A 21,560-nucleotide genomic window follows, 5' to 3' on the forward strand; every position below is an offset into this window, starting at 1 on the left:
AAGCAAGTCTCTGTGACCCACTAGGTGTCCTACAATTTAATTCAGTTCCAACACTACCCAGAAATAGTGTCAGATCCCACAGGTTAAGGACTCAGTCCCATGTGATGGCCACCTCTTCCCCCAGCCCACAGGCACACTTCAGATGCCAATCACAAAGTCACAAGCCCTGTGCTTCTGACCACCCAGCTATAGATTAGAGGTTTCAAAGACCCCTTCCTTGGGTTCTATTAATTTGCTAGAGCAGCTTAAAGAACTCAGGGAAACAGTTACATTTACTAGTTCGTTAAAGGATATGATAAAAGATACAGATGAACAGCCAGATGAAGAGATACATAGGGCGGGATCTGGGAGGGTCCTATCCCCGTGAAGTTGGGGTATGTCAGCCTCCTGGTGTGGGTGTGTTCGCCAGCCAGGAAGCTTTCCAAACCCCCTACTGTTGGGATTTTATGGAGGTTTCCAAAGGTAGGCATGATCGGTTGTTAACTCTGCTTCTAGCCCCTCTCCACTCTCTGAAGAGTGAGGAGCAGGGCTGAAATTTCCAGGCTTCTAATCATGGCTCGGTCTTTCCGGTGACCAGCCTTCGTCCAGGAGCCCTCCAGGAGGCCGTCCAGAGTTACCTCATTAGAGCAAGAGATGCTCCTAGTGCTCATATTGCTTAGGACATTACAGGGGTGTCAAGGATGGGGTCAAAGACCAGATATTGGAACAAGAGATGCTCTTAATGTTCTTATCACTTAGGAATTTATAAGGTTTTAGAGCCCTGTGCTAGAAACTGGGGGCAGAGACTAGTATATTTCTTACCATTTCACAAGATTAAAATCAACAAAGGCTAAAAAGGTACATAGGGCAGAGTTTAGGAGGACCCAGGTGCAAGTTTCCAGTTGTCCTTTCCCAGTAGATTGGTAAGGACAATGCTTTATTCTCCCATCAACCATGTGTGGCGACACATATCAAGTATTACCAACCAGGAAGCTCCTGAACTTTGATGTGTCCAGGGTTTTTACTGGGGAGTCAGTCACATAGGCTGACTGACCTTAACTACTCAGTCTCTATCCCCTCCCAGGAGTCAGACTGATACAGTGTGGCCCAGGGTCTCAGGAATGCAATGTTATTAAGCAGGATAATCCCAGGGCTCAGAGGTTATCTTGAAGGAGCTGATCAAGGACCAGTCCTTTCTTTGGAATGTATAGGATTTGAGCACCCTGAGCGTTACTCAGTTACCCTTTACTGCATATAAGGATAAGTATACAGTTTTAACTTGGTTCAGCTCTAGTTGTCTCTAAAGCATGTGTGATGTTAACATTCCATAGACATTCTACAGACACCTACTAGGAAATGGTGTACATGTTAATAGCAGTTTTCGGTAAGGGTGCCTGCCTAACAGGACATTATTTGTTAGCATATTTACTGGAGGTGGTAAAAATTGGTAAAGCTCTTTGAGCTGACTATATTATTCTTTGGAGACTTTGGATTGCTAGAGATTTTCCTTTGGTTCATAAGATACCAGTTTTCAAGAAGTTTGTTCAATACATTGATCCTTTGAGTTGCCTATCTTTTCCGTGTATATATGTGTCTCATACTGTGTGTCTAGAGATCAGCTTTCTAGCAGTCTTCAAGTACATGAAATATTGCTGAAGTAAAAAAATTTTAAATGTTTCTAGCCCAGAAAAACAGACATAGTGAAAAATAAAGTAGCTCAGGATTGCCAAAGACTTCATTGGCACATGATTAATCTGACTATTAGCTGGAAGGAAAAGAGTACACTCATTGACTATTAGTGACTGTAAAAGCCAGGCATTTTACCATAGAAATCCAGAAAAAGGGAAAAACCAAGAAAAAAGAATATTGGAGGAGGTGTAAAATAGCAGAAGCAGCTCAGATGGGAAAAGGCAGCAAAAGGTAAAATTACAAATGTCAGAGACATTGAGCAGCTGTTAGCCTGATTATGGAGATGAGGAAAGCAAACTGATGAAAATAGAAAAAACTAGAATAGCCTGATAATCTTGTGCTGTGAATTTCAAAGTTTTAAAGCATTTTTAAAACGAGATTTTCGGTGAAGGCCCAATATATTATAAAACAAAATTAAAGAGAGACTAGAAGAGTCTTTACAGCTTCAGGGGGGCCTGAGACCTAGCTATAGCTTACTTTCCCCCAGCCTTTGAGGTGGTGTCATGAAGATCTAACCAAAAACCATTAATTGATCTGAGCTTAGAAATCTTAAATATTTCATTTTTCTAGGCTACTGTATATTAGAAAAGAATGGTTTTCTGCTAATAGTAGGGAGCTATAATGGAAAAATGTTACCTTTCATTTAGCAGCTTCCTAAAACATCACAGGCCAAGGCAACCAAGTATTGTTCTGCACAGTATTCCATTTTGTGGCTATGGTTTATTCAAACACACTATTTTGGGTAGGCATTTAGACCATTTCTTGAATTTTGCAAATATGAATAATGTAGCGGGCAGTAATCCTGTGTGTTTTCATATTACTGGAGATAATATTTCAGGGTAAATTCCTAGAAGCAGATTGCTAGGTCAAAGAGTGAATGCATTATAATTTTTGTTATACACTGCCAAATTCCCTGCCTTAGGGGCCGTGCCATTTGCATTCCCAGCAGCAACATACAAAAGTGACTTTCTTCATGGCCTTGTCCATGTGTTGTCATTTTAAAATTTTTGCCACTCTATGAGAAACTGTATCTCTTTTTTTTTTTTGCGGTACGTGGGCCTCTCTCACTGTTGTGGCCTCTCCCGTTGCGGAGCACAGGCTCCGGATGTGCAGGCTCAGCGGCCATGGCTCACGGGCCCAGCCGCTCCACGGCATGTGGGATCTTCCCAGACCGGGGCACAAACCCATGTCCCCTGCATCGGCAGGCGGACTCTCAACCACTGCGCCACCAGGGAAGCCCTGTATCTCATTTTTAGTATGTGTTTCACTTGTTGTGAGTGAAGTTGACCTTGATTTCATATGTTGAAGAACCATTTTTACATCTTTGCAAATAGCCTGTTCATCTTTATTGCTCATTTTCCATCAGATTTTTGATCTCTTTTCCTTGGCTTTTAAGAGCTCTTTGTGTATTAAGGACATTAACTCTTTATTTATGATATATATATATATATATATATATAGTCAAATATTTTCCTAATTTGTCCTTTGGCTTTGATATATTTTGCCATGCAGTTTTCTCCTTTTTATGTAATCAGATTTATCAGTCATTCCTTTTGTTGAATCTAGATTTTTTTCCTGAGTTATAGATGGTTTGTTTTTGTTTTTGTTTTTTGCGGTACGCGGGCCTCTCACTGCTGTGGCCTCTTCCGCTTCGGAGCACAGGCTCCGGACGCGCAGGCCCAGCGGCCATGGCTCACGGGCCCAGCCACTCTGCGGCATGTGGGATCCTCCTGGACTGGGGCATGAACCCGCGTCCCCTGCATTGGCAGGCAAACTCTCAACCACTGCGCCACCAGGGAAGCCCTATAGATGTTTTATTATGTTAAGGAAATATCCATAAAATCCCATTTTGAGTGTTGACATCAAGAATGCGTGTTGGAATTTTTCAGTGTCTATGGAGAGGATTATATGATTTTCTCCGTAAGTCTATTAATATGACATACATTGATATTCCTAAAATTGAAACATCCTTGCATTCCTTGAGAAGTCTCACTTGATTATCATATATTATTTTCTTAATGTAGTATGGGATCCTTTTCACTAATATTTTATTCAGAATTTTTACATCTCTATTCACATAAGAGATACTGGTCTACAGTTTTTTTATGCTATCTTTATTCGGTATTAATATTGTATTTTTATTGCATTTTAAAAGTTTAGGTATTAACATTATGCTTCATTCGTTTTCTATGCTCTGGAACAATTTATATAGCCTGAGGTCTATCTGATCTTTGAAGATTTGGTAGTTTCCCTCTTGAAACCTTTTGGGTCTTGATACTTGTGTGATTAGTTCCCTGATAATTTTCTCTATTTTTGCTATTGAAATTGGCTTGTTTAAGCTCTCAATTTCTAGTGAGGTTAGTTTTTTGTAAACTACTGTCCTAGGAAATTATTCATTTCATCTAGGTTTTCAATTTTGCTTGCATTTAAGTATGCAAAGTAATCTCTTTATGATTTTTTTGTTTTAATTTACTGTTTCAAGAGTTATTTTCTTCATTATTTCTTATTTTGTACACTTGTGCTCCTCCTACCACTTCTCTAATTAAATTAACTAGGACTTTTTTTCAATTTTTTCAAAGAACTAGGATTCTGATTTTTAATTAGATCTGTGGTTTTTCTGTTCTTTACTTCATTACTTTCTACGTTTGTACTTACTGTTTCTTTTTGCTTTCTTTTGGTTTGCTCTGTTCTTTTTTTTTAATTTATTTATTTTTGGCTGCGTTGGGTCTTCATTGCTGCGCATGGGCTTTCTCTAGTTGCAGTGAGGGGGGCTACTCTTCCTTGTGGTGCGTGGGCTTCTCATTGCAGTGAATTCTCTTGTTGTGGAGCACGGTCTCTAGGCACACGGGCCTCAGTAGTTGTGGCTTGCAGGCTCAGTAGCTGTGGCTCGGGGGCTCTAGGGCTCAGTCTCAGTTGTTGTGGTGCACGGGCTTAGTTGTTCTGTGGCATGTGGGATCTTTCCAGCCCAGGGCTTGAACCCATGTCCCCTGCACTGTGCCACCAGGGAAGTCCCTGCTCTGTTCTTTCTCTAGCTTTTTATTTGTGATCTATTTTCATTCTTTTAAGTTCTGTTGTATACATTTTTAAGGCTATGAACTTGCCTTTGAACACTGCTTTAGGTAAATCCCATAGATTCTGATACGTGGTGTTTTCATTATAATTTTCTAGAAAATTTTTTTCTGTTTTGTTTTTTTTTTTTAATCCAAGAGTTGTTTAATATAAGGCTCTTAAATTTCCATGTGGTATTTTGGTATTTATTAATATCTAATTTTATTGCCTTGTAATAGTTTTATAATATTTCTGCTTTATGTAATTGATGTTTTCTTTGGACCTAATAATATTTTTGTGCTCCATTTGCAAGTTTATTATCTGTTATCAGGTTTAAATTTTGATGTATATTTATAAAATCTGTATCCTCACTTTTTATCTACTTGACTTCTCATACTGACAACAGTGTATGAAAAATCTTTTTTCAGTATATTTTTATTTTTTTCTTGCGTCTTTTTATTTTCTCCTTTGTAGTGGTATTTACAGGGTTACTTGGTGAATAGATGTTTTTAACAGTTACATATTCATTATAAATTGTGAGATATAGCTTTACAAAGTAGCCTTCTTTATTCTTTGTAATACTTTGTAGAATGAATTCTACTGGTCTGCTAACAGGATTGTAGTCTCTGCTTTGTTATCATTTACTTGGTGTACCTTTGCTTGTCCTTTTACTTTTAGCCTTTTTAAATGACTGTTTTAGGTGTGTCTCTTGTATACAACATAGAATTGGGTTTTGTTTTAGGAGCCAATTTGAAAATCTTTTTATTGTTACAGGTGAGTTAAGCCTGTTTCATATTGTTTGATATGTTTGGTTTCAATTCTGTCCTGTTATTTTGTGTTATAATTTCTGTGTGTTTTATTTTCTACTTAGTGTTCTTTCTTCTCTCTTTTAAAAATTTCTTTTGGTATTTAGGAATGTTTGTTTTTGTTCTAATGTTACCTTTATACTTATACCCTTTATAATGCCTTTTGTTTTTTTATTGTCTGTTTTGATAGGTTTAAATGGTATTTTTTGACTCCTATCTTTACCCATACAGCAAGTGATGAGCTTATTTCTATTTTCTCTTTTCTCTCACCTCATTCTCCCATTTTTGAATCTAGGTTTGTGTCTTTTGCCCATTTTGGGAAGTTTTCCATCATTATTTCTTCAGATATTTTTTTCAGCTTCACCTCTCTTTCTGGGACTCTACTGACATAAATGTTATTATATCTTTTGTTATCATCCTACAATTCCCTAAAGCTCTGTTCATTCTTTGCAGTCTTTTTTTTTCTCACCCAATTGGATGATTTGTATTGATCTGTCTTTGAGTTAGTTGATTTTGTTTTTTCTTTCCCTTCTACTATTGAGTCCTTCCAGTGAGTTTTAAATTTTGGTTACTGAGTTTATTAGTTTTAAAATCCATTTGGTTCTTCTTTATTTTTCCTATTTCTTTGCTGAGACTTACTATATTTCATTTGTTTCAAATGTGTTCATAATTGTGTGCTGAAGTATTTTAATGACAGTTACTTTAAAATCCTGTCAGATAATTCCAATATCTGCGTCATCTCAGTGTTGGCATCTGTTGACTTTCTTTTCGTTTCTCAGTTGAGGTGATCCTGGTTCTTGATATTATGAGTTATTTTCAGCTGTAGCCTGCATTTTGAGTGTTATGTTATGAGACTCTGATTTCTGTTTAAATCTTGCTACCTGTTACTGCCAGACTTGGTAGTAGACAAGCTTCACTCACACACACAGCATCTGTAGACACCTTCCAGCAAGGAGGCTTTCCTTGTGGGGGTAGGATGGTACATGGATGGAGTTCTCAGGCATACCTTCTGTCCTCCCATTTGTCAAGTGCAATATTTCAATTTTTCTGGAACATATAACATTTAAATTATTCTTCCACTCTTATCCTCACATTTGTGTTAGTTTTTGATCTACAGTGAAATATTTCTTCGGTTATCTCTTAGTTGAATGAAGCTCATCTTCTGGTAAAGGTGTCAGCAGATTTTTCTGTAGAAGACAGATAGTAAATCTTGTAGGCTTTTTGAGCCACATGGTCTCTGCCCCACTAAAGTGGAGTCGTTTTACTAGGATATGTTACCTTTAAGCTCTTCACTGCTCTTCTCTGAAGTCTCACATAGCCTTAGGGCAGGAGGTCCAGACAAAAGGTAGAATTTAGTTTTTTCTCTTCTTACAGGTAATTTGAAATTTGTAGCATTCTCAGACTCCTAGTAATGTTGAAGGTGCAGGCTATGTGTGGTTTTATTTGCTCTTGTTAATCCATATACTTTTCTGAAGGTTACATGGAGAGATTTGAATTCAGGTGGCTGCTGTTATTTTAGAGCAACAAATGTCTTTAATTTGAATATTCTAATAGGAAACATCTCTGGATTTCACATGAGATCAGGCCTGTGCTTACATTCCTCTGTGAAGACACCAAGGAAAACTACATATAAGCTCTTTGACTTTGAATGAGTCAACAAACCTGAGCCTGATTTTTGTTTTTTTATTATTTGCAAAATTAGATGGGTGTAAGGCAAGGTTGATACTGTATGCTCTTCAATTGGGACATTTTTCAAGAGATTTACAAATAATTATTTTTTTCCCCAAAGTTAAAATGCCAAGTCATTTCTTTTATGTTTACTTTAATAGTCTGAAAAATTACGTTGCTAAACATGTTCAAAAACTACTAATATGGATAAATGATCTCTTTGGGCTCTTCTAAACTGGAAGCAGCGTGATATATTGGTCTCATTCTATGTATAAAGTGTTTCCTTGTGATTATTGGGTATTTAGTTTGTGGGGGCAGGGAGAATTACTTTTCTGCCTATTTTTAAATTTATCTACCTAATAGATAGATATGGAAGTTGGGGTAGAAGTTGTCCCAGACTTCTTTGTCTCACTTTTGTGAAGAGTGGCCTGAGATAGCCATTGAGAGAGTTTTATCTACTACGTAGTAGATGTATCAGCTTAGCAGATATTTTTGCTACCAAGCTAAAAAAATTCAGTTACTTTTTATGTCACCATTCCATAAGTGTATTATGTATCTCAAACATTCAAACAAATACATTAAATGGTAATTCTTTTTTATTTCCTGAAGATTCTTGTGGATACTGTTTGGGCACTGTCATACCTGACAGATGGAGGTAATGAGCAGATACAGATGGTTATTGATTCAGGGGTTGTGCCATTTCTTGTGCCCCTTCTGAGCCACCAGGAAGTGAAAGTTCAAGTAAGTACTTAAAACATTTTTTCTTACTTGTGTAAAGTTTGTATTTGCTATAACCAGTTAACTTGTACAACCAGGCTTCAGTTCTGTCTATATGCACATTTCTTCAGTATTTCTCGTGCTATTTTACTGAATCTGCTTTTGTTGATTTCTAAATCTTCATCTCAACCGGATTCTTTGCTGAGTTGCAGACTCATGTAGCCAATTGTCCTTGCGTCCTTAGACATATCCTCTAAGAACTCCATTGTCATTTCAACCAGACAGAAGTGAACATACCATCTTCTCCCACAAATCTGTTCCTCTTTCTATATCCCCTTTCAGTGGACAGCATAGTCCAAGCTAGAAACCTTGATATTCCTCCTCTTGTCTCCCCTCCATTACAAAACCCTGTCAATCCTTATTATATAGCTTTCAAATCTGTTTTCTCCTTGTATCTAGAGCCACTGATTTAGTTCAAGATTTATTTTCTTTCCTCTGGATAATTGCAAAAGCTTCCAAACTGCATTTTCTCCTCTCCCTCTCGTTTCTCCTCACTCTAATTAGGGGTACATGGCTGATAGATCTATTCATCCCACTTCTGCCAAAGTGACTTTCTAGATACAAATGTGTGCCCGTTAGAGGCCTTTATTAAAATCTGTGGTACCAATTTACTAATAGGTAAAAATAGCTGTTAAAGAAGGACCTTTATAATTTTTATTTTAATATTTTTCCAACTATTTTCCACACAATTTTTCTATATAGTTCCAGTTTTCATAAAACTATTGTTTAAAGTTCAAAACTACTTTCCAGTTCAGTGAAATGATTTGTGTAAGAATGCAGTAAATTTTAATCATTCACCCTTCGCATTTTTACATTTTCTCAGGATTATAAAAAGCATATTATCAGTTTCATCATAAACAAATTTATAGAAAACATTTTATCCCCACCCCAGACAGCAGCACTCAGAGCGGTTGGCAACATAGTGACAGGTACCGACGAGCAGACCCAGGTTGTTCTCAACTGTGATGTCCTGTCACACTTCCCAAATCTCTTATCACACCCAAAAGAGAAGATAAATAAGGTAAGGCGTATAACAGCCTTGTAAGTGCATTTCTTTCTTTTTGTATATCTCAATTTTGACTGCCTTCTTGTTTCTGTTTCTATTCCTGTTTGCTTGTGATTCTCTTCAAAACCACTCTAGTTAAAGATGAGAATTATTTCAAATCACCTCTGCAGTTATTTTGTTTCCGTTGTTAATTGCTTGCTATTAAGTGCTGTCATGATCATCACAGAATAAAATTATTTGTATATTAACCAATGTTTTTATTTCAATAGATTGAGCAGTAGCAAATTAGTAGCCACTAGGTGAGAGTACATATGAAATTTTCCATTGGGTGGCCGGTATTTTTTTTTTTTTTTTTTTTTTTTGCTGGTGTGTTTTATAAACAAATAGATCATAGTTTAATCTCCCTATGAAATGAGATTGAACGAAAAACTGCAGTGCCTAAATTAAAGGATCATTAAAATTGGTTTTTTTTAAAAAAAGATTTTAAGCTTAAGATACAATCTTACTGATAAATATGTGCTTAAGTACTTCAGTCTTCATGTCTGGCTTATTTCATATTGCATGTTTTCAAGGTTCATCCATGTTGGAGCATGTATCAAAACTTCATTCCTTTTTATGGCTGAATAAATACTCCATTGTGCCTATATACCATATTTTGTTTATTCGTCCATTTGTTGATGGATACTTGGATTGTTTCTACCTTTTGGCTACTATGAATAGTAATGCTGCTAGGAACATTGGTTTGAGTCCCTGCTTTTAGTTCCTTTGGGTATATATCTATGAGTAGAATTGTCAAGTCATAGGGTAATTGCATGTTCAAGTTTTTGAGGAACCACCACGCTCTTTTCCATAGGAGCTGCACCATTTTACATTCCTACAAAAAATGTTATAAGAGATCCAGTTCCTTTTTTTAATTATTATTATAGCCACCCAGTACTGTGAAGTGGGGTCTCGTGATTTTGATTTGCATTTAATTTAATACAGTTTTATCTGCCTGAAATGCCACTATCCCTCAAACTAACAAAACTGATTTCTTCTTTGTCATAATTATATTTATATAGTTGCATGACTATAATTTGACAGTTGGATTCTTTTTTAATATTTATTTATTCATTCATTCATTCATTCATTCATTTTGTCTGCTCCGGGTCCCAGTTGTGGTATGTGGAATCTGAGTTTCCTGACCAGGGATTGAACCCAGGCCACGGCAGTGAAAGCACTGAATCCTAATCACTAGGCCACCAGGGTACTCTCCTACAATCTTTTCATTGTAGAGGAGGAAGAAGATACACATTTGACACTAAACTTATAATAAACCTATTTGTTTGTGACATAAATCATTTAAGGTTACAATAAAATTTGTTATATAGACCATCCTAGACTAGTTAGAAGCTTAAGTTGTAAATATATCTTGCAAGTAAAATTTTTTTAAATTATTTTCTTTATATTTTTGGCTGCACTGGGTGTTAGTTGTGGCACGTGAGATCTTTGTTGAGGCATGCGGGATCTTCCGTTGGGGCGCTCTGGCTTCTCTCTAGTTGTGGCGTGCGGGTTTTCTCTGTCTAGTTGTGGCGTGCGGACTCCAGAGCATGTGGGCTCTATAGTTTTGTGGCACGCGTGCTCTCTTGTTGAGGCGCGCAAGCTCAGTAGTTGTGGTGTGTGGGCTTAGTTACTGCCCCATGGCATTTGGGATCTTCCCAGACCAGGGATCGGACCCACGTCCCCTGCATTGGAAGGCAGATTCTTTACCACTGGACCACCAGGGAAGTCCCTGCAAGTAAATATTTTTTACAATAAAACAATTCACCTTTCTTAGAAGTAGTTTTAACACAAACTATTAGGAAAGTCCGTCTTCTATTTATTTCTATCATCCGTCTTTTAGAGGAAGCTCATGCACAAAAAATACAAGATCCACGAGTAAAGTCTTTTGTCTGTTTTTTTTCACCGCCGTATCACCATTGTCTAAAATAGTGCCTCCTGTATAGTCCTAGGTATCTATATTATTGAAGGTTATGCTAGGTTAATGGGTCCAGATATTGTGGATAGAAGTTTCCTTATATGTTTAAAAATGGGAGATTCTATATAACCTAATCACTCTTAGGTGTGTTTCCCTTAATGCAGCTGAGGTGACTTGTTACTGTATATATAAACTATATTAAAATAAAAATATAAACACATTAAAGATACAGTTTTTCAAATAAAGTTGCCCTTTATTTTGTTCAATTATAGGAAGCAGTGTGGTTCCTTTCCAACATTACAGCAGGCAACCAGCAACAAGTTCAAGCTGTAATAGATGCTGGATTGATCCCTATGATTATTCATCAACTTGCCAAGGTCAGTCATTGTTATGAGTTCATCGTGTCTGTTAATATATTATAACCAAGACTGTTTGACCAAAAAATTCATTTTAACATTTCTTTTTTAACCTTCAGGGGGACTTTGGAACACAAAAAGAAGCTGCTTGGGCAATTAGCAACTTAACGATAAGTGGCAGAAAAGATCAAGTGAGTTTGGAAAAAAACTGTTACTAGTTGTTAATACTGGAAAGCATACTACTCTCTTAGGTTTAGGAGTTGTTGATTGTTTATTAGCCCCGTACTGTGTTCTTTTGGGGGAAAAGATAATTATATAAATAAGAGTATCTCTTCTCTTCTGTTGTCTAGGTTGAGTACCTTGTACAGCAGAATGTAATACCACCATTCTGTAATTTACTGTCAGTAAAAGATTCTCAAGTTGTTCAGGTGGTTCTAGATGGTCTGAAAAACATTCTGATAATGGCTGGTGATGAAGCAAGCACAATAGCTGAAATAATAGAAGAATGCGGAGGTAAGAGGGTTGATTAAAGAAAAATAGTTGAGCACTGGAACTCTGAAACATTAGTTCCTTTACAGACAGCTAATTAGAAAGAAAACTTAGGATATATTGCTATTAATATTAACATCATCCGAGGATGTTGCTATTCTTTGTTTGCTATATTAGTAGTCCAAGAAGATTTTCCAGAAAACAACCGGTTGTGAAAGTTACGCCATAACATTCCTAGAGATTGACAATGCTTTTCAGGAAACACAAATACTCCTCCTGAAGTCATATTGCATAAGAGCAAATTAAAAGCTCTGAAAACCGCTATAATAGAGAAACTTACAGGCTTTGTTTAATTCGGCATTTCTCAAACTCCTTGACAGTAAAACACTTGTTTTCATGTTACACCTATTATCATGTGATTCTGTGGACCTCACTTTGTGAAATACTGTTCCATATATTGGAATAGGTTATGGAAAAGGTCAGTGATTTCACAGTCATCTAGATATTTTGTTTCAGTCTTATGATTGCTAGAACTCCATGCTAGGGTTATTACTACAGAAATTACTTTGAAATTTTAATAAGAAAGAACTGTGATTTGAAATACTATATAATTATTTTCTCTGGTAATGACATATGAAGCATATATTTTAAAATTCTGTTTTTAAAGGTGCCTGTTCAATGTGTACTAAATTGCTCAAACCTTAAATTAACTTATCTTAATGTCATGTTTTATTTTATACGTTTCGTTGACTAATTTGTTCGATTATACTACCGAGTTTATTTTTTTAAGAGAAAACAAATGTGATAGCATCATAGAATGTTCAGACTGGAAGTATTTTCTTAATAACAAGAAGAAAATATTCTGGAGATGTTAAGGAGTTTTGTCCGTGGTCAGGGAAGTAGTTAGTGATAGGAGCATAATTAAAAGCCAGATTTTCTTACTGTACTACTGTTAATTCACTGTTTATTTTGTTTTAAGATGTTTTACTTTTTAAATAATTTGAAATGAACATTGTAGTCTGGTTCAGAACAACTTAACCCAGAGAGTTTGAGCTTGTTACTCCAGCTTTTTATCAAGATAGTTGCTTCTGTCTATGAGATAAATACTTATAATTAGGATACGTATTTACTTAGCATTTTATGATTTTATAAGGTACTCCACATCCATTATCTTTGACACCTATTTTCCCATTTTTCTGGTTTGAATATTACTATATAAAAACTGAAACTATTTCAAAATAACTTAGCTAAAAAGACATTTCAAGGAAGAATATTTATTACTAAGGATTTAATAGACATGTACATGATACATGGAGTAAATATATTGGGAAAATAAATAAAGGCATTCTATAGTTACTTTTCTGAAAAAATATTTCCCAGATTCACTGTAGCTATAGGACGTAAGCACCCTGTTCATTCTTTTTTTTTTTTTAAGAAATTATTTCAGGGACTTCCCTGGTGGTCCAGTGGTTAAGACACTGTGCTTCCACTGCAAGGGTCATGGGTTCGATCCCTGGTTGGGGAAGTTCCACATGCCCCATGATGCAGCCAAAAAAAAAAAAATTTTACTTCAAAATTTAAAGCTTTATCTTATATTTATATCAATCATTAAGTAACATTTGGAAAACAAAGAGAAGGATAAAAATTACTGTATGCAACAGTATGTTTATATTAAAGGAGTCCTGGGGCAGGGTGGTGGCAGAGATCTTGATTCTAGTTCTGTCACTAACTTGCCATGTAACCTGAAATAAATCCCTTTACATCTCTGTGCCACAGCTTCCTCATCTGTCAAATGGGGTATTTAGGTGTTTTTTAAGCTGCCTGCCTCAGGGACCAGGATACCTCTAGGGCTTCGAAAGAGGAAGAAATTAGTGGGATGCTGGCCCTCTAACCAGAGCAGCTCAGGGTTTTATCTGTATTTTAGATGAACTGTCATCTTTGGAGGGTGGTGGGAGGGTGTTCAGAGTTCTTTAGGATTTTCCATGATTACAATGAGCACAGTTTTTATTAGTATGTACCTAATTATTTTGACTTTTATTTTTATCAGGTTTGGAGAAAATTGAAGTTTTACAGCAGCATGAAAATGAAGACATATATAAATTAGCATTTGAAATCATAGATCAGTATTTCTCTGGTGATGATGTAAGTATGTATTAAAGTATGATATGTCTACGTGTACATTAAAATCTATACATAAAGTAAGTTTTCTAAGAGTTTTCCATGACTAAATTTATACTGTATTTCTGTCACCTTGTTGCTTTTGTGGTTTGTTAAATGGGAAGAAATGGTAATTATAGAAATGATGTATGTTCAGATAGGTAGAGTAAATCTACAGATACAGGAACTAAAGTATGGGGCAATTTTTAAATGTGTGTTCAATTTTTAATTGTTAGATTTCTTAATAACATTGTTGATTTACTTAAAATATTTTTTAGGTGACAAAAACATTCATATGGAATTCTCTCCTAAGAAGTAAATCAATTCCGCTTACACTGTAATGTGTAGTATCTTAACATAATAAAGATTTTTTTTCTTGTTTATTATAGATTGATGAAGATCCTAGCCTCATTCCTGAAGCAACACAAGGAGGTACTTACAACTTTGACCCAACAGCCAACCTTCAAACAAAAGAATTTAATTTTTAAGTTCAATTGAGTGCAGCATCTTTCCCACATTCAATATGAAGCACCACCAGATGGCTACCAAATGACAAGAACAACAAGTACAAAAGGCTCCAAAACATACATGCCTCTTTGTTTTGATGCTTCTAAAGCAAGCCATGTCTCAGTCACTTTGCAGTTGCCAAAAGTCACTATCCACATGGACTGTAAATGCATATGCATGATTTCCTAAACTGTTTTAGAATTCTCCTTAACAATCTCAACTACCCTATTTTTCCCTGTTCCCTGGTGCCACACGCTGACAACCGCAGTCTCCAGTTTAGAATATTCTGTAGTGGTGGCATGTCAGCTGCCCACTTGATATTCCTTTGGAAAATGGTGCGCTATGGATCAAGACACTTTGGTATGACACATACACATGTTGGAAGACTTTAAAGAGGTGCAGTCTGATCTGAGCCTCCATCATTGTCCTCCACAAACATATTTTCATACTCTTTATGTGGAAGAATAGATTTTAAAGTACAAGCCAAATGATTTTCATTGGTGGAACTGACACAAACAAAAAGTAACTTAAAAAAAAGAAACTTGGTTATTGATTAAACAGATAAGTTTTAAAAAACTGTACTTCATCTACCAGTAATTGATGTGTTTATTATCTGCCTCAGAAGCCAGGGTTGGAGGAAGAACTTTAGCTATGGATGGTAATGCTTTCGCCATTATACCTAATTTTTGAGAACAGCAAGCCCTATTTGACCACTCACTTCAGCCTGTGTGTTCCTGCTGTTTTGAAGTAATCAAATGCTGTGCATGGTATTTTACCTGAGCTGCAACCTGTTACGGACTTGAACTTCTGTTTAAGTTGAAAGCAAGAGTCCCTGACTATAAAGAAAAAAATAAATAAAAACAAAAACACAAAATTCTAAAGTACCCATTGGTGATATTAAAAAAGAAAATCTTGCTTTCAGCTTTCAGGAGTTAATATTTTTCGTTTTAAATTGATAATTGGGTATGGTTGATTTATATTGGGTTTAAACTGTGGAGCTTTCATGTTTACTGTAATTTAGTCTTAAAATATTTTTTCTTAGTAACCAGTGCTTTTGATAATGTGGTTGGCAACAAAACAACAACTATTTAGAAGTATCATAAAACTTCATTCGTTGATTATTGGAAAGTTCATTCAGATCCTACTCTAAAAGCATATTCACATATAAAAAGATTCAGACAAGGATCTGCATAGAGGAATAATCTGCAGTTATTTAACATAAACCTGATTTGCAGTGATCTTTAAGTAATTCTGCAAAATCTGGTATTACTGTGTAAAGTCATTGCTTTTGGTAAATTGTCTGACCCAGCTATTCATGAAAGAATTTGAAATTTTTTAAACTGAATAATTTGTGCTGTCACAGGAATGGTTTTATTGCTATTGTTTACTGGGTATAATTTCCCAATGAATTGATGTGAAGGGATAGAAAATCTAAACTAATTTAGTTATCCGATGGGGGGGGTGTGTATTTACTGTGATGAAGATGAGACAGATGCCATCAGAGCTTTGTGAATCAGCGGGGGTGTTTTCACTGATAAACAACACATAGCAGGTGTGCATTCATTACAAATATATGTATCTGCCAAGGTGGAGCCACTTTAAAGAGTGAGTTTTGTCTTGTATCTAAAGTGGATACAAGAGTATGTTTAAACTGCAAGATTTTTACTTGCTAGAGAATCTGTTTTAATATAGTGGTTTGGCCTCTGATTATTTATAGGTTTTATAAATTTTAGAATCAATTTCTCTTTAAGGTGGCTCAGATTTTTCAACTCTTGTGCACATAAAATTGAGTTGAAGTTCATTGTGCCTTTTTTTCTTTATCCAAATTTTGAGTTAAAGCTTCATATGGTAACTGCATCCTGTTCAGTAGTCTAAATTTTTGAAACTGTGTGGTGTTCACTAAAAGTAGGAATAACAAAGTCAAAGCTAATTAAGGTCACAAACTTCGGTGAAACCCTTGAAGTCCAAATCTTCTCAATATTGTGAATTGTACCCCTTCCAGTTTACTTTCTTCTGGACTCTCCATACTTACTGACAGTTACCTTTTAAATTTTGCACACATTAAGATTAAATTGGGCCTCTACTGTGCCGATTCCTATTTCCTCTTGTGTTTTAAGTGCAAACTAACATAAGTGAACATTAGCATCAAGTAGTGCAGACTTACGTATGCATTGGCTTGATCCAATTTGTTGTGACCTTATCAGTTTGGAAATGGAAATGCAAAATTTCGTAGGTAAAGGAAACTAAGTATATTGCTGCACTTTTAAGTTTTCAAAACAGTGTTGAAAAATTGCATTGTTTTTATTTTTTTTTAACTCGGTTAAAAAAGACTAAAACATTCTTTCAAAAGAGGCATCTAAATGTGTTCCTAATTTTGTATATGGGCTTAGGTTTTGTAACCAATAAAAAAGCTGCTATCAAATATGGTAAAACATTGAAGAACTTATCTTTGAAAGTATCTTAATTTCCTTCTGCCTTCATTCATCACATGGTGTTCTCTCTATGTATCTCAGGTTTAAATACCACAACTCATAGAAAGGCCATTTGAGATGATAGTGTAATTATGACTTTCATAAAACAAAAATTGAAGCTTTATTTAAGGCCTGTCTAATCCTTGAAAACAAGAACTTTGGAAGATAGTTATTGAAGTAAGGTTGAGGCTCTAAATGAAATCTTGGATTAATTGAAAGAACAAAGGAGCAGCCAAACTTTTTAGTATACAGGTATTTTTACTTTCATATAATGACACTTCAAAGTATTTTTGAAAGAACTCAGTATATAAGTAAACAAGTTACAATACTCCTATTTAATCTTGCCATAATTTACTTCAGAAGCGTTGTCCTTCTGAGGAGATTAATTAATTATTGCAAGTAAAAATTTGTGAATGTCAGTTGTCTTACAGTGATGGTTATGAATTTTCTTAGCCCTAGTTGAACTGGGGGTTTTAATTAAATCTGTTTGGAGAAAGGGAGTATAATTTCTGTACATTAAGCTGTAAGTCTTAAGGCATATAGGCCAAGGAGTTCTCTCTTTTACCCACCAGTCATTTGTCTAAAGTGTAAAAGGAACTCTTCATATAAATGTTGTACTTAGTTAAATAACTGAAAAACAGTGGTAGAATGCTTCTCAAAAGCACAGTATATAGATGAGGTTCTATCTGTACATACCTATATACAGTTGACCCTGGAACAACATGGGTTTGAACTGCATGGGTCCACATATGTGTGGATTTTTTTCAATAGTAAATACTGTAGTACTACACGATTGGCAGTTGGTTGAATCCTCGGATGTGGAACCACTTACACAAAGGAACTGCTGTATGGAGAAACTGCGTATATGGAGCGCTGACTATAACTTACAGGCGGGATTTTCGAATATGTAGAGGGTCAGCACCTCTAACCCCTGCGATGTTCAAAGGTCAACTGTATAGGTGGGCTCTGTACTCTATAAAGAGAAAGTGTTTAGGAAAAGGGATGTGGGAATGCAGCCTGTTCACATCCTTAGCCTCTTCATTTGCCCATGAAATTCCTCAACTAACTTTAACGTAAGTTGGGGTTTTTCAAACCCTTCAATATTGACATTTTAGGGAATTCCCTGGAAGTCCAGTGGTTAGGACTCCGCATTTTTCACTGCTGTGGGCCCAGGTTTGATCCCTGGTCAGTGAACTGAGATACCGCAGTTGCACAGTGCAGCCAAAAAAAAAAATTGACATTTTAGGCTGGATAATTCTTTGTTGTGGGAGGCTGTCCTGTGTATTGTAGGGTGTTTAGTGGCATCCTTAGGCTCTGCCCACTAGCTGTGGGTAGTACGTCTCCACTCTCCAAGGCAGGACAACCAAAAATGTCTCAAGACACTGCCAGATGTTTCCTGGGGGCCAGAACTGCCCCAAGGTGTGAACCGTTGGCCTAAATCAATTCAGGTAGAAAACTTCTCCAAAGGAGAGAGCCTAAATCATGCCTTTTTGTTCTATGAATAGTGCCAGGCTTTTTTTCAGATACATAAGATTAAAAAATGAGACAAAAATGTGCCTTTTCTTCATTCTCAGTTTTAGGAGAAAGCAGAGCTATACCTAACCACATTTCCCAAATCCCCTGTGGGCAGTGCTGAGCCCATCTTTTGCAAAGGACTTGGATGGGAATGGGAATGTGGACAAGTTACCCTCTTAAATGTATCCTGTGGCTAAAAGAAGTGTGAAACAACCAAATGTGTTGATTGCCCTTTGTCTTCTCAGCACTGCCCTGTAGCAGTGTTTTTCAAACATTTTTAGTTGAAGATCTTGAAGTTCTCTGAGAAAGCTGGGGTTGGAGCAGAAAAATCACAGCATAGTTTGAAAAACACCTCTTTGAAGCATTATGAGAGAATGGCCTCATCAGGAGACTTACAAGTTTATAAAAAATGATTAAAAGCAGGGGATCAATGGCTGAGCAGAGCTATAAAGGATGTGTTCCCTGCAGGGAATTTCTTCTACAACATCCCTCTTCCCAACTCTGAAGAACTGCCTGCCATCCACCTTCTTGAGTAATTCCCTTTTTTAAAACTGTGGTCCCCGGAAGAAAAATGGGACCTTGTGCCAAGTAATGTGTGAAGCCGCAAGAGAAACCGGCCATCTTCACAGGACAGCCATTTTACTTGATGGTAAGGAAGACAGTTTTATGATACTGTAAGCCTAAGTGTTAGAGAGTAAAGGACACATTTTGCATAATGTCTTAAAGATAAAATCAGATTTTTTTTGAGGCAGGCCATTTTTATGGACACATTCCTACAGGACTAGGAGTCAGAAGAGTTTGAGAAGTAAATGGTGAGGCACTCACTCCAAGTGGGCCAGTTCTACTTGTGGAATAGCTTCAGTTGTGACCAGGTCTTTTCTTAATATTGAATAGAAGTCACCACTCTTTTTTTTTTTTTTTTTTTTTTTTTTGCGGTACACGCAGGCCTCTCACTGCTGTGGCCTCTCCCGTTGCGGAGCACAGGCTCCGGACGCACAGGCTCGGCGGCCATGGCTCATGGGCCCAGCCGCTCCGCGGCATGTGGGATCTTCCCGGACCAGGGCACGAACCCGTGTCCCCTGCATCGGCAGGTGGACTCTCAACCACTGCGCCACCAGGGAAGCCCAACCACTCTTAAATGACCATCATTATAAATGAACTGTTCTCGATTCTGAGTAGACTTCTAGTTATTCCCAAATAGCAGAAGACACAGATCTGTTTTTATCAGCTTCCTTCCTCAACCTGAACACTCCATGCATTTTAGCCAACCTGCTTATAAAGTCCTTCCTGGACCTGGTTCCTGTCGGCTTCGCGACTTCCAAGGACCCCACGAATAGAGTGTGGTGTGGCTAGTTTCTGGGTACAATGGAACGGGAACATTCCATTATCTGGCCATTTAATATTGTTAATGTGGAGGAGATTGTTTCAATTATTTTACAAGCTTCATCACAATTAGATTTGTGATCAAGTAACAGCCTCAGTTCCCTTTGTCTTCAGCTCTCTTCTTCCCAGTAGTTAGGCATTTACATTTTTCAAACCTAAATAGAAGAATTTATACATTTCATTTTATTGATTTCAGCCCAGTTTTTTTCATAATAAGAAAAGATTCCATATCTATATGTATCCTTTCCATGTCTTCAGTCTTTTATAAGTAAGAATTTTGACTAAGCCTTTAGGAACATTCAAATATTTCTTGAGCATCCTATCTCCAGCCAGGTACTGTGCTAGGGCGCAGGGTCCGCACCCATGAATAATAGTAAAAAAGTTATGACAAATGTTAGAAAAAAGAGATACACAATGATCCATAATAGAGGGAATCAGCCTCGTTAGGAAGGTGATAATCAGGCTGGCAGTGAGTTCTTACTACGTGCCAGCCACTGGCTTGAGTGCTTGAGAAGTACCAACTCGGCCCTCAACAACTCTGTGATGAAGGTTCTATTATCAGGCAGAGGAAAGTTAAGTTTCCCAAAAATTACATAGCTTATAGTGGTGAAGGAAAAGCAGAGTTAATAGAGCAGATTCACTGGAAACTTTTCTGGCAGAAGAAACAGTACATACAAAGTAGGAAGCAGCATGGGAGTCCAGGGAGGGAAAGAAAGTACAGCTGGAGCCAAGATGATAGTGGGGAGGAGGACTACCGGGGCAGGGGAGGGGCTGAAGAGAGAGGCAGGTGCTAGACCACACGCCTGTAAGTCATGGAAAGAAACTTTGGTGTTCTAAGAGCAATGGTAAATCATTATTAGGCAAGAGTGGTGATAGGAGAATTGTGTTCAGTAACAATCATTGGCTGGTAAGGTAAGGACAGGAAATATACTTTGGGTTTAGTGATGTGTCAGGTCGAAGTAGTGTGAAGCCCTGAAGTAAGAGATGGTGAACAGTGGGTGGATCAAGAGATACTTGGCAGCTAAAACAGACAGGAGTAGGTGATTCTTAGATCCGGAGTTTGGGGAGAGGGAAGTATCAAGGATGATTTCTGTGTTTCTGGGTTGCTGTAACTGATGAATGTAAATAGAGTAAGATAAGCAACACTGAGGGGGAGTTCCCTGGTGGTCCAGTGGTTAGGACTTGGTGCTTTCACTGCCATGGCCTGGGTTCAATCCCTGGTCGGGGAACTAAGACACTGCAAGCCTTGAGGTGAAGCCAAAATACAAAAAGAAAAAGGAAAAGGAAAAAGATAAGCAACACTGAGAGAGACTCAGACATAGGGAGTAGAGGGTGATGAATTCAGTTTGGATTGTGTTGAGTGGAGACATCCAAATGACGGTCAAGGAGGGCAACTGGAAATACTGGTCTGGGGCTCAGAGGAGGGGGCTAGAGATTTGAATCCCCTATTTTGGTGATTAGTAAAGCAGGAAGTGAGGGTGAGACTGCCTGGGTTCAGCATTTGGAGTGAGAACAGGGCTTAGGACTGAAGTTCCAGCATTCAAGGGGCATGTAGAGGAGGATGAGCTTGCAAAGGAAACAGAAGGTATGGTTAGGAAGGGGGGAAGAAAAGCTGTGTGTTTTCTCAGAAAACTGAGGGAAAAGAGATTTCAGTGCCCAGTGATGCTGTTGAGAGGTCAAGTAAGGTAAGGACAGGAAATGTCCTTTGGTTAGTGATGCGGAGGTCACTGGTCCCCTTAGTGAGAGCTGTTA

General features: G+C 37.2%; 1 protein-coding gene across 1 annotated transcript in view; it reads left to right on the forward strand.

Annotated features, from left to right (window-relative positions):
• The window catches only part of KPNA3 (karyopherin subunit alpha 3), a 90,765-nt gene extending 75,416 nt beyond the window's left edge, over nt 1-15,349 (forward strand). The window contains exons 12-18 of the mRNA XM_060287909.2: nt 7,800-7,931; nt 8,860-8,988; nt 11,203-11,307; nt 11,406-11,477; nt 11,637-11,799; nt 13,823-13,917; nt 14,322-15,349. Of these exons, the coding sequence (XP_060143892.1) occupies nt 7,800-7,931; nt 8,860-8,988; nt 11,203-11,307; nt 11,406-11,477; nt 11,637-11,799; nt 13,823-13,917; nt 14,322-14,420 (795 nt within the window). The 3' untranslated portion in view covers nt 14,421-15,349. The remainder of the gene's footprint in view (nt 1-7,799; nt 7,932-8,859; nt 8,989-11,202; nt 11,308-11,405; nt 11,478-11,636; nt 11,800-13,822; nt 13,918-14,321) is intronic.
• The last annotated feature ends 6,211 nt before the right edge of the window (nt 15,350-21,560 follow it).

This window comes from Globicephala melas, chromosome 18 (assembly GCF_963455315.2).
Source record: "Globicephala melas chromosome 18, mGloMel1.2, whole genome shotgun sequence".
Taxonomy (NCBI): Eukaryota; Metazoa; Chordata; class Mammalia; order Artiodactyla; family Delphinidae; genus Globicephala; species Globicephala melas.